Consider the following 16,919-nt stretch of genomic DNA (forward strand, 5'->3'; position numbering starts at 1 on the left):
TATAACGCCAATAGCTGCCTTCCACACAGTATAACGCCCACATAGCTGCCTTCCACACAGTATAACGCCCACATAGCTGCCTTCCACACAGTATAACGCCCACATAGCTGCCTTCCACACAGTATAACGCCCACATAGCTGCCTTCCACACAGTATAAAGCCCACATAGCTGCCCTCACAAGGTATTGTTCCCCATAGCTGCCCCCACACTGTATAATGCCCCCAATAGTGCCTTACAGACCTCTGCTCTACCATTGGGTTCAATTGTATCTGGGTCCTGAAGACGCAGTTTAAACCGAGAGAAAATAGTTCAAACCGAAATTCGCAAGATTACGTCGATTAGTTGCGCTGAATTTCGATTAATTGCCCAGCCCTACTGCATGCACATAAAAAAATTGCAATTCAGAGTGAAAACAATATACATTAAGGGTATGTTCACACAGTCGGCAGCAAATCCGACCCGGATACCAGTGAACGTCTACACCAAATCATGTTTGATTTGACGCGGACAGATTTGCCGCTGCGGAAACCAGATAAGGGGCTAAGAAAAATAAAAAAGTCCATATTTACTTCGGCTTGGACCTGCCATAGTGAAGCGTCGCTCCTCCCAGGGCTGGCGTCTTTGCTGCTGGCCCCCTGGTATGACACTTTCTCCCATGTGACCGTTGCAGACTGTGATTGGCTGCAGCGGTCACATTAGATGAAACATCATCCCCAGGAGGCTGGCAGCACTGAAATTAAATGGGGAGGAGTGAGGCGTCGCTATGTGTAGGTCAGTGGAGGAGAGTAGATTTTTTTTTATCTTAAAAGTGGCCATTTTTTATTCTCAACTTGCGATTTATTGCTGCGAATTCAGATTTTCTGCAGCAAAAATAGCAACATTTGCCACAGAATTTTGCTTCCCCATTTAACTCAATGGGGAAAGTCCACAACAAATAAACTACCATCCTGCTGCATAAACGGATATTCTGAAATTAAAAAAAATCTGCACCGCAGGGCAATTTCGGCATGAAGATTTTCTGCAGCACATGGATGAGATTTTTAAAACCAAACCCACTTTGCTGCTACTGTAACACACTGCAGATTTTCCCTGCACAAATCTGTAGTAATTACACTGTGTGAGAACATAGCCCCGAGGCCTCATGCACACGATCGTATTTTTTTTCCTCCCGTAAATACGTTTCCTTGGTCACACGTATTCAACCCGTATTGCACCAGTATTTATGGACCCGTGCCCGTAAATACGGGTCCGGTGTTACCCGTATTCACGGGCACGTTTTCGCTGCAAAATTGCACTGCACTAATCGGCAGCCCTTCGCTATATCAGTGCAGGATAGAGAGAAGGGACAGCCCTTTCCGCAGTAAAAGAAATTCATACTTACCCGGCCGATGTCTTGGTGACGCGTCCCTCTTTCGACATCCAGCCTGACCTCCCAGTGATTGGCTGCAGCGGTCACATGGGCTGAAACGTCATCCCAGGAGGCCGGACTGGAGGAAGAAGCAGGGAGTTCTGGGTATGAAATTTTTTTTACAGGTTGATCTATAATGTGATCGGTAGCCACTGTCCAGGGTGCTGAAAGAGTTACTGCCGATCGTTTAACTCTTTCAGCACCCTGGACAGTGACTATCCCCTGACATCGCCTAGCAATGCTCCCGTAATTACAGGTGCACACACTTAGCCACCCGTAATTACGGGAGCCCCATAGACTTCGGCCTGAGATAGGACATGTTCCATATTTTTCAACGGCACGGGCACCTTCCCGTAAGAATACGGGGAGGTACCCGTGGCCAATAGAAGTCTATGGGCCCGTAATTACAGGCGTATTTACGTTCATGTGCATGAGGCATAAAGGTGTATTCCTACAATCAACATTTAGTTCGTATCCACAGGATGTGATAAATTTATGATTGCTCCGGTTCACAACACTGGGACCCTCAGCGATCTATAGAACAAGGATCCCCTCCTCACTGTACAATGGCAGTAAGGAGGATTTTGAATGGATCGTTACTCGCAAACGTGCGCTGCCGCTCCATTAAATTTCTATGGGGCCAACAAAAAACAGCCAAGCGCTACGCTTTCTAAGAAAAGATGATTCAGAATTGTTATTTTATGGGGAAAGTATTTACTAAAAACAGACTTGTCAGGAGAGGGGACAGGTCCTCTAACTCCAAAACTGGAAATCCCCTTTGACTGCAGTCACACCTGAATTTTTTGTTTCCTCCCCTCTTTATTTTAAATGGATTTGTTCCATCCCATGTTTTTTCTTACAATCTATCTGTATATCCTTACCGGCAGAACAAGTTGTTTTCTTTTGTGAATGACAGTAAAAATACAATGTACATGCTTGAAAATGCTTGTTTTATAAATAACCAACATAAAAAAAATGAGGTATAATTAAAGTGCAACATTCTTATAAACAATTCTTCTAGACATACAAATTACACAAAGTAGTATAGCTTTTAAAAAGAATATTAACAGGAACACATAGGAAAGTCCGTTTAAACTGCTAATTAACCTGTGAGGTTGGGTTTTCTTTCGTTTTAAGCTGAGAGAACCTGTCCCTATGACAGACCGATTTAAAGACTACTTATCAGCTTTCCTGTGATCATGCCAAAGGAGCATCTCCCTACTGTCCAATCAGTGCTTACAGCGTCAGTGAGTAGGGGCACACCATATTGGCAAAGGGAAAGGTAACACCAAGTTCTCAATTTGTTCATACATTTCCAGGAGAAATAACAGAGGAACGATGCAAAGTTATTGGTGAATGCAAGTATGTACCAAAACAGATGTCAGGAGAGCGGACAGGTCCTTTTTAGGCCCTTTTCACACAAGTTCTGTGCCGCGGAAAAAAAAAACGGGTGAAAATGCCGCTCATTGAATTCAATGGGAGGCGGAGGCCTTTTTTTCCCTCAGGGAAAAAAAGCTTGCGGGAAAAAGAAGCGAGATGCCCTATCTTGAGGCGTTTTCTTCTTTTCAGTGTCTGACGAGCTGGAGAGGGGAGGGCGTGCGCACGCAAGTACTGCTCTGCTGTCGCCACGGAACAGAAGAGGAGAAGTAGAATGTGAATTCTTTTTCTTCTGTTCCGTGGCGGCAGAAGTAGCGTCGGAGCTGTGCGCGCATGCTGTCACTCTTCAGCTCTCGGCAGACAAGTGCGACAAGACTGTGGTGGTGGCGGAGCTGTGCGTGCGCGCTCTCCAGCTCTTGTCAAACTGTGAAGGTAGCCGCTGTGACATTGTCCAAAGCGGATTGGACAATGTCACAGCGATAAATAACACGCCCCTATGCCATTTACACACCCCATTGACAGTTCAGGGGTTTATTTACATACCGGGTGCCAAATATAATGGCACAGATATCCAAATAACTAAGGATAGAAAAAAATAATTGAAGTGAGACAGGGTTTGTGCAGCACTGACTATTACATGCTGCACATGTACGGGCAGGTGAAAGGTTCTCTTTAAATAAGGACTTCAGAATATCAGGATTCTACTAGTTGGTACAATTACACAAATTTTACAGCTGAACAAGGACGCAGAAAAGAAAACTCTTCTTCCTTATTGTCCTCAGGCAGCACGCTGGGTTAGGTCATCTACCCTATATAACCGACAGCAAAGCCTTAATTAGCACCACACAAATTAAGTAGCAATCAATTAATCAGCCAAGGTACCACTTAAAGGGGTTTTCCAGAGTTAAAATGTGTATGTGTTAATGCTTGTAACTTATGAATGTAAATACATTTGTAATGTACTAACATTTTTCCAATTAGCCCCGTTTCCAGATGCCGGCGTGGGGTACTTGACGGGTGACGTCACTTTCTGGCGGATGTATTGATCTTCAATTCTCTTCCGGGTATAAGACACGTCACTAGCGACTTGTCGTAAACCCGGAAGAGAATTGATGAGCAACACAGCGGCCAGAGAGTGACGTCACCCGTCAAGTACCCCACGCCGGCATCTGGAAACAGGGCCAATTTGAAAAATGTTAGTACATTACAAATGTATTTACATTCATAAGTTACAAGCATTAACACATACACATTTTAAGTCTGGAAAACCCCTTTAAGTACGCTATGTAGACTGCATGAGAAGTGTTGTTTTTTTCCTGCTTGCTGACAGAAGTCTTCAAATCAAGGCACACTCTACAAGATCTACCTCATTGTCCTCACAGAATTGGTTCAAGTCTCCTCAGACGAGATCTGCGAAGAGGCATCTTGGTCCTCTGGACGACTCCTCTGGTCCTGCCTTTGGCATTAAAATGCTTAGTGAGGCCGTTTCCAAATTTCCCACCACTTTGCTGGTGCTACTTAATTCCCAGCATGCTGCCGGAGGAGGATAAGGAAGAAGTAAATTTTACTTTCCTTCAGTCCGGAAGCAGCACTATATCCCCGCCCATATTTTCACATGTCATGTTGTGTCTACATAGGGTACCTAAGTTTACCTAGACTGATTAATTGATTGCAAATTAGTTTTGTGAGGTGCTAATAAAGGCTCTTCTGTCGTGTATTGGGTAAACCAGACTGCTGCCTTCAGACTCAAGGAAAATAAAATTTTGGTGAGTAAAATTTACTTCTTAGTTCCGTGGAGTTACAAAGTGTATTACAAGATCTGTCAGTGCTGTTCATTGGCTGAGAAGAATCATATAGTATTGTTTATGACTCGAAAGTAGTTATGGTGTCAAAGACAGCACCACATGACTCTTCACAGCCAATACCTGGTAACTATTGAACTCCGCAGGACCCGTATATTAGGTTATCATATTGATGTCCAAATTTTAATAGGACAGTTATAGTGACAGGTTAATATCAAATCTCAAACTGAAAAGTTAAACAAAAACGGTAAACTAGGCACTCTCACCTACTCTAAGGCTACAGTCACATGAGCGTGACAGATTTACGCGCGTAAATCTGTCAGTGTGCATTGCGTCTTGCATCAGTGTGCTTTGCGAGTGGCATGCGTTTTTCACGCACTCACAAGCACTTTTTTCAATCTAATTGATGTGTAAAATACGGACAGCACACGGATGTGCATCTGTGTGCTGTCCGTGGTTTTCACGCACAGATGGACTTCAATGGGTGGCTAGGTGAGTGATAACACACCAATACAGGACATGCAGCGAGTTTCACGCAACGGACACAGTTGACCGCACAGCACGCGGACGGGATTCACGCTCGTGTGAATGAGCCCTTACTCGACATAGTAAATATCTACAGTATGTCACTATATTAATGCAAATTCTTCTGCTAAAACCATGACACTGACCGGTTCCCATCTCCGGTATCTTTGTCCAAAAGTCAGCAGCACAAAGATGAGCAGAACAATAAAAGAGGGGAAGGGATTCGTTGGTATAGAGGGTGCTGCTCACTAGAGATAACTACTCAAATTACATCCGTACAATCATGAAAAAAACAAAAAACTTTTGACAAAACATTTGGTCTACGAGATAACATTTAAAAAAAACAAACAAGTATTGCAAACAGTATAGGTTGTGGTATTTAAAGTGCAAGTCAAAGTCCCTAGCATTAGTTTTCGATTTGTTCTTGCTGGCTTGGTTTAGTTACACAATATTGGCAAGTGCCTCTTTAGTCAATGTACTTTTAACCAAGGTTATAAAACTATCACAAACGTCGTCATTTTTCGTACATTCTTCAGTGAATCAGATATTTATCATGTGTAATCTTAACAAGGACAAGATATTAATATCCAATCTGAATTGTAGCGAATAGTCTTATGTAACAGCAGGTTAGGCAGAAAATGGTATATGTTGTATATTTTCTATATATTGTCTACAGAAAAGGAGAGTGGGGGGACATTGTCATCATAAAGAAAAGGAGGAGCGTCGTTCGTAACTTCTTGTGAGCGGTCGGGGCTTGAGGCATCACGCACCGGCTCCCAGTAATCACGAAGCTTTCCCTAGATTAAAAGGAAAAAAAACAAAAACATAACACATAAATACCGTTTACACACGTATAACCTATACTTGGAAAGAAAATAGAAACATTTCACAAGCACCGACTTAGGCCCTATTCAGACGACAGAGAAACTCAGCTGTGTGATGGCTGTTTTTTTGGGGGTTTTTTTTTTTTTTAACAGACCATGTGAACGGCCCAGGGAAAAAAAAAATAGCAGATGTCCCAGATTTGCCAGTTTCACCGAATCCCTCAATAGACTTAAGTCTATGAGGGATCCGTGAAAACTGGTCCCGCACAAGTGCAAATCGGCCTTGAAAAAGGTTTTACAGACGTTTTTACGGTCGTGTGCATGAGGCCTTAGTCTTTTATTCTCCTTCTTAAGCTAAGCAGATACTGGGAAGTTACCTTTAATAATGAACATGAAAAATTAGTAGTTTACCTGATTTGGCCGAGAATAAAGTAGCAGTTCCTGCCACCTGCCATGTATTCTGGCAACTAAATCCTTCACCTTAAACAGAGTAAACACATTTACAAATAATGATATTGTATTGAGGGACAAAAAACAAACAAAAATAAACCATACACCATACATTCCACTTAATAATTAAGTCTCTAAACAATTCCTTCCAAACTAAAAATCTAAGTGCGTGCATGTCTAAATGAATAAAACATTACAACCCTAAGTATCTAGACCAGTGATTCCCAACTACCAGGCCGCGGACCAATACTGTGAGGGCAGCATACTGTGAGGGGGCAGCTATGGGGGGCATTATATCATGGAGGCAGCTATGGGGGCATCCATGGGGACTGTTGGGCAAGGCGGCTGGGCATAGGCGCGGGCAGCGGTCTGGTGGTATTGGGGAGGGGTATGGGGGCCCAAGCTGAATTCTTGCAGCAGGACCCATGAGCCTTTAGCTATGCCCCTGCTGCTATTTGTTGAATTCAATGGGGAAATTCCACAACAAATAAGCAGCGTTTACGCAAATACAATTGACTTGCTGCGGAATAAAATTCTGCATTGCAGGTCCATTTCTGAGAGTTTTTTCCACTCCGTATTTACGCAGAGTGTGGATGAGACTTGTTTTATCTCATCCACTTTGCTGCTACAGAATTATGCTGCGGATTTTCCGCAGCATAATACAGGTATTATAATACAGGTATGAATACCTAAATACATATATAATACAGGTATACGCCTTATTAACGCAATGTGTGAACGGACTCTAATCACCGCCAAACCCCACACCCCCAGGCCGTGCCCCGGTCACTGTATAAAATTTCTTTCATCAAACTGGTCCTCGGTGCAAAAAAGGTTGGGGACCATTGATCTAGACAAAATAAATACCACTTGTAATGTGAACATTATGGATGGAAGAACTGTACCTTTGTTCGGTAGAAAAATCTTGCATCCTCACGGATGTCACTTTTTATGTGCTTCTCCAGCGCTGTGCATAGTTTCAGCAGATATTTCTGTAAAGAAAAAAAACTATAAGAGCTACTGCCAAACAGCTGATTTTGCCAGGGGAAAGTTACCATCATTTGATTGTGGGTATTCAGATAGTTAGCAGCTCCCCTCTATGGTTCATAGAGGGGCATCCAGAGCGAGAGATTTCCCTCTATGATATCCCTAGACCCTAACAGGGCACAGGAACAGCGATTTCCCTGATGAACCCCTTTAACGATGTACAGTGATGGCAACCAGCTTAAGGTACGGAATCAGAAGTTTCCAGTAAAAAACTTGTAAGAGTTGTACAAATCTAGTACTTGTTATATTATGATCATTTAAGTTATTGACTCCCCTTAACCCCTTCGTTGCACAGCTAATTTTTGGTTTTCAGTTTCTCCTTACCGCCTTCCAAAAGCTGTAACTTTTTTATTTTTACGTCGATAAAGCCACAAGGGTTTGTTTTTTTAACAGATGGGTGCACGCCTTAGGAACCCGATCCTTGGTTCCAAAGTTTCCAATATATTCAAAAATAGACAGCACTCCGATTCAATTTTTGGTTTTCGTTTTTACTGCATTCATCTGCATTTACTGCAGAATAAACGAATGGAGAGAAGTGTATGACGCCGATTGGTCACTGATTGGTCAGCGTCATACACTCCTCTGTACAACGCCCACTTGGTCAAAAAGTAAAACACGCCCAGTTGGGCATTAAGAAACTCATTAGCATAAAGCTAAAATAAAAAAAAACGCTGCTGTAATCTACATTACAGCGCCAATCATATTTTGTACAAGATAGGCCACTTATAATGTGGTGACAGAGCCTCTTCAATGTTTATAAACTAATAGGTTACACACTACATAAGTTTAACTTAGTTTAAATCTTTTCTTTTTTTTCTGCAGGGTGTAAAGTTATCAGATATCTACGATGGGGACGCAAACAAGACATGCAGAATTACACTTACTCTCTGTGCAGAAGGTGGCTCATCTGAGCTACTTGCATCATTTACAAGGTGTAAAAGGCTGAAGGTCAGATAGTATGCCTGGAAAATAAACCATTGGATAGGAAAATCAGATACAGACCAGTACTCCAGAGCGGTTTCCTTTTTGCTAAAAGCCTAAAAAGGGTGAAAATTTCCTGCTAGATGGCTGCGTTGACTCTGGACTTGGAGTGTCCAAAGTCCTGTTTTCAGATTACAATCAATTTTGCATTTCATTTGGAAATCAAAGTTCCCAGAGTCTGGAGGAAAAGTGGAGAGGGACTAAATCCAAGGTGCTTGCGGTCCAGTGTGAAGTTTCCGCAGTCAGTGATGGTGTTGGTCCACTGTGTTATATCAAGTCCAGAGTCAGCGCTGCCGTCTACCAGGAGATTATAGAGCACTTCATGCTTCCCTCTGCTGACAAACTTTGTGGAGATGCGGATTTCATTTTCCAGCAGGGCTTGGCACCTGCCCACACTGCCAAAAGTACCAATACCTGGTGTAATAACCACAGTATCACTGCGCTTGATTGGCCAGCGAACTCGCCTGACCTAAACCCCATAGAGAATCTACAAGATATTAAGATGAGAAGATGAGACACCAGACCCAACAATGCAGACGAGCTGAAGGCCGCTATCAAAGCAACCTGGGCTTCCATAACACTTCAGCAGTGCCACAGGCTGATCGATCGCCCCCATGCCAAGCCGCATTAGTGGAGTCATTCATGAAGAGTCGGAGCCCCGACCAAGTATTGAGTGCATATACTTTTCAGTATTAAAAATCATTTTTGACATTGGGCTTATATAATATTCTAATTCTCTGAGAGACAAAATTTGGGGTTTTCATTAACTATTAGCCATCATCATCATCAACGTTGAATGAAAAAAATGCTGGAAATAGATCACTCTGTGTGTAATGGATCTATATAATAGGAGTTTCACTTTTTGAATTGAGTTACTGAAATAAATTAACTTTTTGATGATATTCTAATTCATTGAGGAGGACTAGTGTGTGTGTGTGTGTGTGTGTGTATAATATATATATATGTGTGTGTGTGCGCGTGTGTGTAACGAAACAAAGCAATGGCCTTCAGTTTATTACCTCTTGATCCAAATCGAGTGAAGTCTTGGATTTATTTTCAGGACGTTTCTGTATTTCCTTCACCAATGAAGACGGCCTCATTTGAGACATTAATTGACATATAAGTAGCATCTAGTAAGTAAACAGATTGCAAAATTGGTTAAAGGAGGTAAGTGGAATAAATATCACTAAGGGTATGTTCACACGACAGTGTCCGTAACGGCTGAAATTACGGGGATGTTTTCAGGAGGAAACATCCCCGTAATTTCAGCCGTAACGGCATGTGCAGGCGCTTGAACGCCGCGTCCATTACGGACGTAATTGGCGCTGCTTTTCTTTGGAGTCAATGAATAACGGCTCCAATTACGCCCCAAGAAGTGACAGGTCACTTCTTTGACGCGGGCGTCCATTTACGCGCCGTCATTTGACAGCGGCGCGTAAATATACGCCTCGTGTGAACAGACAAACGTCAGCCCATTGCTTTCAATGGGCAGATGTTTGTCAACGCTATTGAGGCGTATTTTTCGGACGTAATTCGGGGCAAAAACGCCCGAATTACGTCCGTAATTAGTGTGTGTGTGTGTGAACATACCCTTAGATCCATGCTGGATTGCAGGCAGTTTCTGGACAGTTGCAAAATTCGGAAAATATAGCGTTAAGGCACTTTTACACTGGCCGACAATAGGCCGGTGCAGCGAGTGCCAATGAACGAGACATCGTTGATCGGCGCTCGTTTGCTCCTATCACACGGAGCTATGGATGGGGACAAGCGGTCTTCACTCTGATCGCTCGTCCCCATACATTATAATGACGGCAACACGTCTCCCTGTTTACACAGGGAGATGTGCTGCTGACAACGATAATATTTTCATTTTTTAAAACGATACGACCAGGAGACAATCGAGCGTTTGCTCGTTCATCTGCTGATCGCTGCCCTTTTTACACCGGGCAATTATCAGCAACGAGCATTAAATGAACGCTCGTCTGCACGATAATCGCCCAGTGTAAAACCCCCTTTACTTTTTATAGTGTTAGCTATAGTGTTAGCTTGACGGACCATTATAAGTTAATAGGACAAGTTAAGCTTCACTTCACAACGGATCCAACAAAGCTTTCTTGGCTCCGTTAATAACGGAGGTCATGACGCTAATGTGAACAGAGTCTTAAAGCAATAGTAAAATCTGACAGGAGACTCTCAGTCCCAACGCTATTGCCCACGGAAAGCCAGTTTGCAAAACGATACCTACTTGAGAATCGTAGTCCAGTGGAACATGTGTGCATTTTCCATATAGAATATTGGACATAAAAATTAGGCTGAGGTGTTTTCGCAGCTGTCTGGAAAAAAAAAAGACATAGGGAGACCTGAAACTCCAAATTAAATTATGTACAAATAAATGTAGTACGGATTACAATAACCAACACATAAGAAGCAGGTCTTATTCTAGGTATTGACATAAATATTAAACCACATATCAGTTATCACAGCACTCCTGGTATAGTTACATGTACAAAAAATTTCAACAGCATTTAGGAGCAAAACAGTGTCTTTTGCAGCAATTTCGAAAGCCACGGCAAAAGGTGGTACGTATAAATGCACCCCAACAATAGGTAATGCAAACATATAGAAGAAACATAATAAAAGGATTATTACCTTCCACGAGTCTCTGAAGTCGGAATGAGCTGCAGCAGTTTAATGAAGTTATGATGGTGAGTTGAAAGTTCACTTATTGCATAAAACATTTCTGGCATCTTAGAAAAAAAAAAAAAAAGGGTTAAAATAATAAAAGTTAAAAAAAAAAAAGATTTTTCAGTTCAATCATTTGAATTTTTTTTCTCTCTCAGCTTCACTTACTACAGTCTTCCAGGACTTGATATTTTGAAGAAGGGTTTCAATGAGACAATGCAAGTCCATTGCAGGAGAGTCCTTTAACTCCTTTTCCAAGTGCAGTTTTAAGAGCAATACTATGAGTGCCAGGGTTTCCAGGTCACAGAAGCTGTCTTTGCAGACTGCGGAGCAATAACCTAGAAACTGTTAAAGCGCACACATTAAATATATTCCCACTTTGTCCCATTTGTTCATTCTTGCCTTTTGAGAGAGATTACAGGGATATATTTATTACTTTGGTTAAAGAAATACTTTTAGGAAATGTGAGCTACAACAAACATGTCTAAATACTCCTTCAAAGATCTGGTCACTGGTAATACTCATTGTAGCATTTATTGACTATCAGTTGTCTTGAGTGTAAATGGCAGACCAAAAAAAAGATTTCTGAAGGAACAATTGATTTTTCCATCCAATGACCAACATTTCATCCTTTAGGGTATGTTCCCACAGTGCAGATTTAATGTAGATTTTGCATGCACTTTTTATACCAAAACTAGAATTGGTTCCATCCTGATTTTGGCTTATATAATACATGCAAAATCTGCACTGTGGGAACCAGACCTATAAGGGGCATCTCTCAAAGGTAACTCCGGTTCTTAAAATCTATTAGGGCATATGGATGTGAGGCGAGTCTGCTGTTCAGGACCACCCCTTCTATGAACCAGTCCCGCTTATAATAAGCAGCAATATCGAGAACGGGGATCTCCCGACCTCCGTTCCACCTGGTGCCGCAACCACTGGCCGCAGTATCCAGGCAGGGACCAGTGGAGAGGTCGTGCATGCCGCTCTCTCCATTTTATTCAATAGCAGTGCCAGAAATAGACGAGCAAGTGCTGCTCGGCTGTTTCCATAACAATCATTTAACAGATTGGAGAGAGCGTGATCCGCTCTCCACTAGACTCTGCCTGGATTCTGCCTCTAGCGGCTGCCGCACCAGGAGACTCCTGTTCTAGATGTACGGGTTCTAGAGCTGGTACCCGCATCTATCAGACATTTGTGGCATATCCTGTGGATATAACATAAATATCTAAGATGGAAAAACCACCTTAAGGACCGTCCCATTTAATATATCACACCCTATTCCCGTATAGATTATAAGCCCTGACTCATTTTGTTTGATTTGTTAATTCGTTTGTTGCTCTGCAATGTCTGATTTTTTTGTACATGCTCCTTCTGAAATGTAAAGTGCTGTGGAATATGTTGGCGCATTTACAAAGCAAAATAGCATGGGCAACAGGGTGGTTCTGTTAGCAGTTTTCTTGCTGGGGTCCTGGGTTCAAATCCAACCAAGGATAACATCTGTCTGCATGGTACTCTGCTCTCCTCAAGAACTGGTATGTTAATTTGGAATTTAGATTGAGCTAATGTAAGTGATTAAAATCTCTGTACATCAAGCTATATATAAATTAATAAAAATAACTAAATATATACAAAATATCCTCGATATTGATTGTGTAAATGGTGTGTACTCCCAAACAGAAGAGAATAACACCATTATTTATCATTTTTCCTCCAAGATAAAATAGTAAAAATAAATAAAAAATATATATTTTATTAAAACCACGGTTTATAAACCCCCAAGGTCTCATGCACACGACCATAAATTTGCATCCGTATACTATCCGAAATTGCGGATAGTATAGGGCAAATTATATCCTATGGGCCAATGCACACGATTAAAAAAAATAGGACATGTCATTTTACGGACCGCAATTATGGTCCGGGCTCATTCAAGTCAATGCACATCTTGTGTGTTCACGGTCCGTGATTGCGGACGGCCCGCGGATGACACTCCACGTGCCGTCCCTGATGTATTTACGGACCGTGCACACAGCTATGGTAGTGTGCATGAGGCCTTACACTAAAATAATCTTCATTTCTGTACGTCTCAGTTTGAACATTCAAATCTATAGTTCTGTACACAAATTGCAATATATTTCACCCCTTAGTGACCACCAATACGACTTTTCACGGCGGTCACTAAGGGGCCTTAGACTAGGCCGTCGCCTTTTCACGGCGGCCGCCCAAGAAGAGTCAATAAAAGTTAATTAATAAGTCCTGTGTACCCCAAAACGGTACCAATCAAAACTACTTCTCTTCCCACAAAAAAAAACAAGCCCTCATATCACTACATTGACGGAAAAATAAAAAATAAATGACGGCACTTGGAAAGAGACTATGCAAAAATCATTTCTCATAAGTGTTTTTATTGTGCAAAAGCCGTAAAACATAAAAAACCTCCACATATGTGATATCATCTTAATCGTACCGACCCGTAGAATAAAAGATAATGTGTTATTTACTCCGCACAGTGAACGGCGTGAATTTAAAACGCATAGAACAATGGCGGAATTTCAGGGTTTTTTTCTATTCCCCCCAAAAAAGTTAATCAAAAAACGATATGTACCCCAAAACGGTGCCATTAAAAAGTACAACTAATCCTGCAAAAAAAACAAACAACAAGTCCTGATACAGCTATGTCGACGCAAAAATAAAAAAGTTATAGCTCTTTGAATGCGACTATAGAAAAAAAAATAAAAAAATAGCTTAGTCATTAGGGTCTAAAATAGGCTGGTCACTAAGGGGTTAAACTTCTCTTACCTTAATTACATGAGCAATCTGAAATTCTGGAACACGAGAAAATATTGGTTCAGAATGTCTGCTTTCCGATAGCCCAGCTTGAGGCAGTGCAGGTCTGTTAACAAAATATACATTTAATGAAACAAAGGATAGAACGGTCGTAACACCTAAAAAGAACCAACTTAGGTGGGTGATGTGTCCCCTAATGAACTTGACAGAAAAATTAACAAAAGAGGGAATTTCTTGGGGGGCACAGACCGTGGGTATATGCTGTTGTCACTAAAAGAACAGAAGAAAAAAAAGGACATAGTCCTCTACCCCACAGATGCCTTTAAGACCTTACAACCAAGCAAGGCATCCGCTTAAGCAAAAGTGTGCACCCTGTAAAACATGGTAAACGTGTGTAGAAGTGTCCAGATCGCCACCGTGCACATTTGAAGAGCAAAAGCCTAATGGCGCACAGCCCGGGAGGCTCCAATGACTCCTTAGTGGAATGGGCCGTAATCCAGAATGGGGGTTCCTTCCCTTTGACCCGGTAGGCTTAGCGAATCATCAACCCAAACTAGCAAGCGATAGTAGCCATAGAGGCCGCCAAACCCTTCCAGAACAAACAAGGAATCAGACCCGCAGAAGGAAGAAATGAGTGATAAGTAGACCTGCAAGGAACGGACACAACAGTCAAATTGTGAAGAGAGCGTTCCTTTGAGATACACCAGGAGAGGCAGCAGGATGGTAAGGGTAATAGGATATCCTCGTTAAGGTGAAACGAGGAGGCCATCTTGGGAAAACAGGAAATCACTGTACGTAGCACTGCCTTATCCTGACAGAGTTAAATACAGGGAATGACAACACAGGGCTGAGAGAGAGAGGACTGCATTGGCTGGAACTGCAGCTCCGCACACCAATGGAAATTTTTTTTGCAAGTGTTGTGTTAAATCCAGGAGGAAGGTGGTTTTCTAGTCTTGAGCATGGTCTGAATGATCTGCTCCGACAAACAACGTGATCGCAGTGTGGCGGCTTCAACAGGCGGTTCATTAAATGAAGAGTAGCTAAACTCGGGTGGAAGTGTTTACCCTGAGAGATATCTTGCCATAGGGAGATGCCAGGGTGAGTGGGCAAGTACAGCTGCCAGAACAGCGCACAGGCCCATCTTGGGGCCAATCTTGCGAGGAGAATCACTGGGATGCCTTTTGTCTTGACCTTCTTGAGGCTTCGGGGATGGAAAGAGAGGGGAGAAGTTGTATGGCACCTGGAAAGGACTCCGCTGAAGGGGCGGGTGTGGAACTTGGTGTATGGAGTCGCTTCAATAGAGAAGACTATTAGGCCTAACACCCAAATAGAGACCAAACATTTCGCTGAAGGAAACAAAGTTCCTCAGGTGGGAGAAAAATCCTGGAGAAGAACCTGCCCAGAAAAGCTATGCACCGAGAAAATCCCTCCCACTAAGCAAACTCATTAACTTCCACTCTTTAATAAGCAATTTCAATATTGTCTGTAAGGACATCTAGGCTTCATAGAAGGTTGTCTTCGGCTCAGCATACCACTAGCCAGAATAAAGGGCAACTTCCCATTCATTTAATACTAAATTCCCTTTGCAGGGAACAACAATTAATGGTTGGGGTGACTCGCTTATGAGTAGGTGGTTATTCCGTTGAGCAGCATACTAGGTAATTAGACACTTACCCGAAGTCCTTTGCGGTAAACGAAGGCCGGATATGTGGGAGAGGGAAGAGTATATCAAAGTCAATCCCCATGTTGGCAAACACAGTAGCTATATCCAACAACGATGGAGTCCAGGGTTTTTCTTGCAAATTGGAAACTATCAAAGGAAAATCTTTAATTTATAATAAGAACAAAATTATTTTTCCAAAAATCCAAATAGAAATCTCTGCACATATCAATATTTCAAATATTCCAAAAATTGTATCTCGTCTTTGTCACTGCTTCAAATATATTTCATTGATTTATTTTTCAAAAGCGAGCTTTCCAATTTCACCTTATAATTATACTAATAGGGAAACTGATATGGGTTCTTTATAGACCCAGAAACCGGCACATCAGGTTATTTATGCAATCTCATAATATACTTGTGTTGGTCTACAAAAGATGAGCATACACCAAGCATCTCCAAACAAATGATAATCATAAAATAAAGGGGTTGTGTCAGATTAGAAAGACATGGCTGCTTTCTTCCAGAAACCGCAGCACATTTCTCCTTGGGTTAGGTCTAGTACTGCAGCGCCGCTCTATTGAACAGTGGGGCACTATTTTTGAAAGAACAAACCAAGTATTCCAATCCTCTTTAAAGCGTACCACCAATTATACTGACATTATTTAGAAAAACTACTAGTGTTGGAGTGTGCACAATAACCGTTTTCCTAAATAACCTGTATTACTGATTTTGCTTTTTGTAAACAAATTTTTATTGAGTTTTATAACATTATTACAAAAAAGAAACTCAAATATTATAAATCAAAATTGATCCATGAGAAAAGGAGATGTACAATAACAGCAACATATTGCAGAAGATATGACAGAGAATACAGTATTCTTCAACATTCACAGTATCACAGATGTGCATTGAGGTACTTGTTGTTACAAATAACATTGGATCACAGTAACTAAACAATCAAAGTTACTCCCCCCCCCCCCCCCATCATAGCTCAGGGGCCCATCAGTTTTCAATTAATCTCCAATGGAAACCAATGTACGAAAATAGGACATCAGATCAAATATATCTACATGTTCAAGCTTCATGTACCCCCTCTCCTTGCAATAGACCTTCACTGAGGCCCCAGGTTACCTAACGTCCCCGCAACCGCTCTTGTCAAATACCAGGACGTGTAATGAAATGGTGCCATCAATTCCACAATATCGCTTTGTTGATAATGCTTGCAGATAAAGATCTTCCATTTCTGGAAGAATTTGGAAGCTTTGGCTTCCGGTGTACGCTCTATCTCTAACTTGGGCCTCATGCACACGACCGTATTTTTCCCCACCCGTAAATACTGGCGTAAATACGGGTCCGGTGTCACACGTAT

At 41.9% G+C, this 16,919-nt stretch overlaps 1 protein-coding gene across 4 annotated transcripts in view; it reads right to left on the bottom strand.

Moving 5' to 3' along the window:
* Positions 1 to 4,020: 4,020 nt before the first annotated feature.
* The window catches only part of SLF2 (SMC5/6 complex localization factor 2), a 48,829-nt gene continuing 35,930 nt past the window's right edge, over positions 4,021 to 16,919 (bottom strand). For 3 of the 4 annotated variants that reach the window (XM_075841059.1, XM_075841057.1, XM_075841060.1), the window contains 10 exons: positions 15,562 to 15,712; positions 13,900 to 13,993; positions 11,266 to 11,442; positions 11,065 to 11,162; positions 10,661 to 10,748; positions 9,435 to 9,545; positions 8,319 to 8,396; positions 7,293 to 7,379; positions 6,349 to 6,417; positions 4,021 to 5,910 (listed from right to left, as the gene is read on the bottom strand). In XM_075841059.1, coding sequence (XP_075697174.1) covers positions 5,773 to 5,910; positions 6,349 to 6,417; positions 7,293 to 7,379; positions 8,319 to 8,396; positions 9,435 to 9,545; positions 10,661 to 10,748; positions 11,065 to 11,162; positions 11,266 to 11,442; positions 13,900 to 13,993; positions 15,562 to 15,712 — 1,091 coding nt within the window. In that variant the 3' untranslated portion in view covers positions 4,021 to 5,772. The remainder of the gene's footprint in view (positions 5,911 to 6,348; positions 6,418 to 7,292; positions 7,380 to 8,318; positions 8,397 to 9,434; positions 9,546 to 10,660; positions 10,749 to 11,064; positions 11,163 to 11,265; positions 11,443 to 13,899; positions 13,994 to 15,561; positions 15,713 to 16,919) is intronic. The other variant, XM_075841058.1, reaches the window with a different exon arrangement.

Source organism: Rhinoderma darwinii, chromosome 11 (genome assembly GCF_050947455.1).
Source record: "Rhinoderma darwinii isolate aRhiDar2 chromosome 11, aRhiDar2.hap1, whole genome shotgun sequence".
Taxonomy (NCBI): domain Eukaryota; kingdom Metazoa; phylum Chordata; class Amphibia; order Anura; family Rhinodermatidae; genus Rhinoderma; species Rhinoderma darwinii.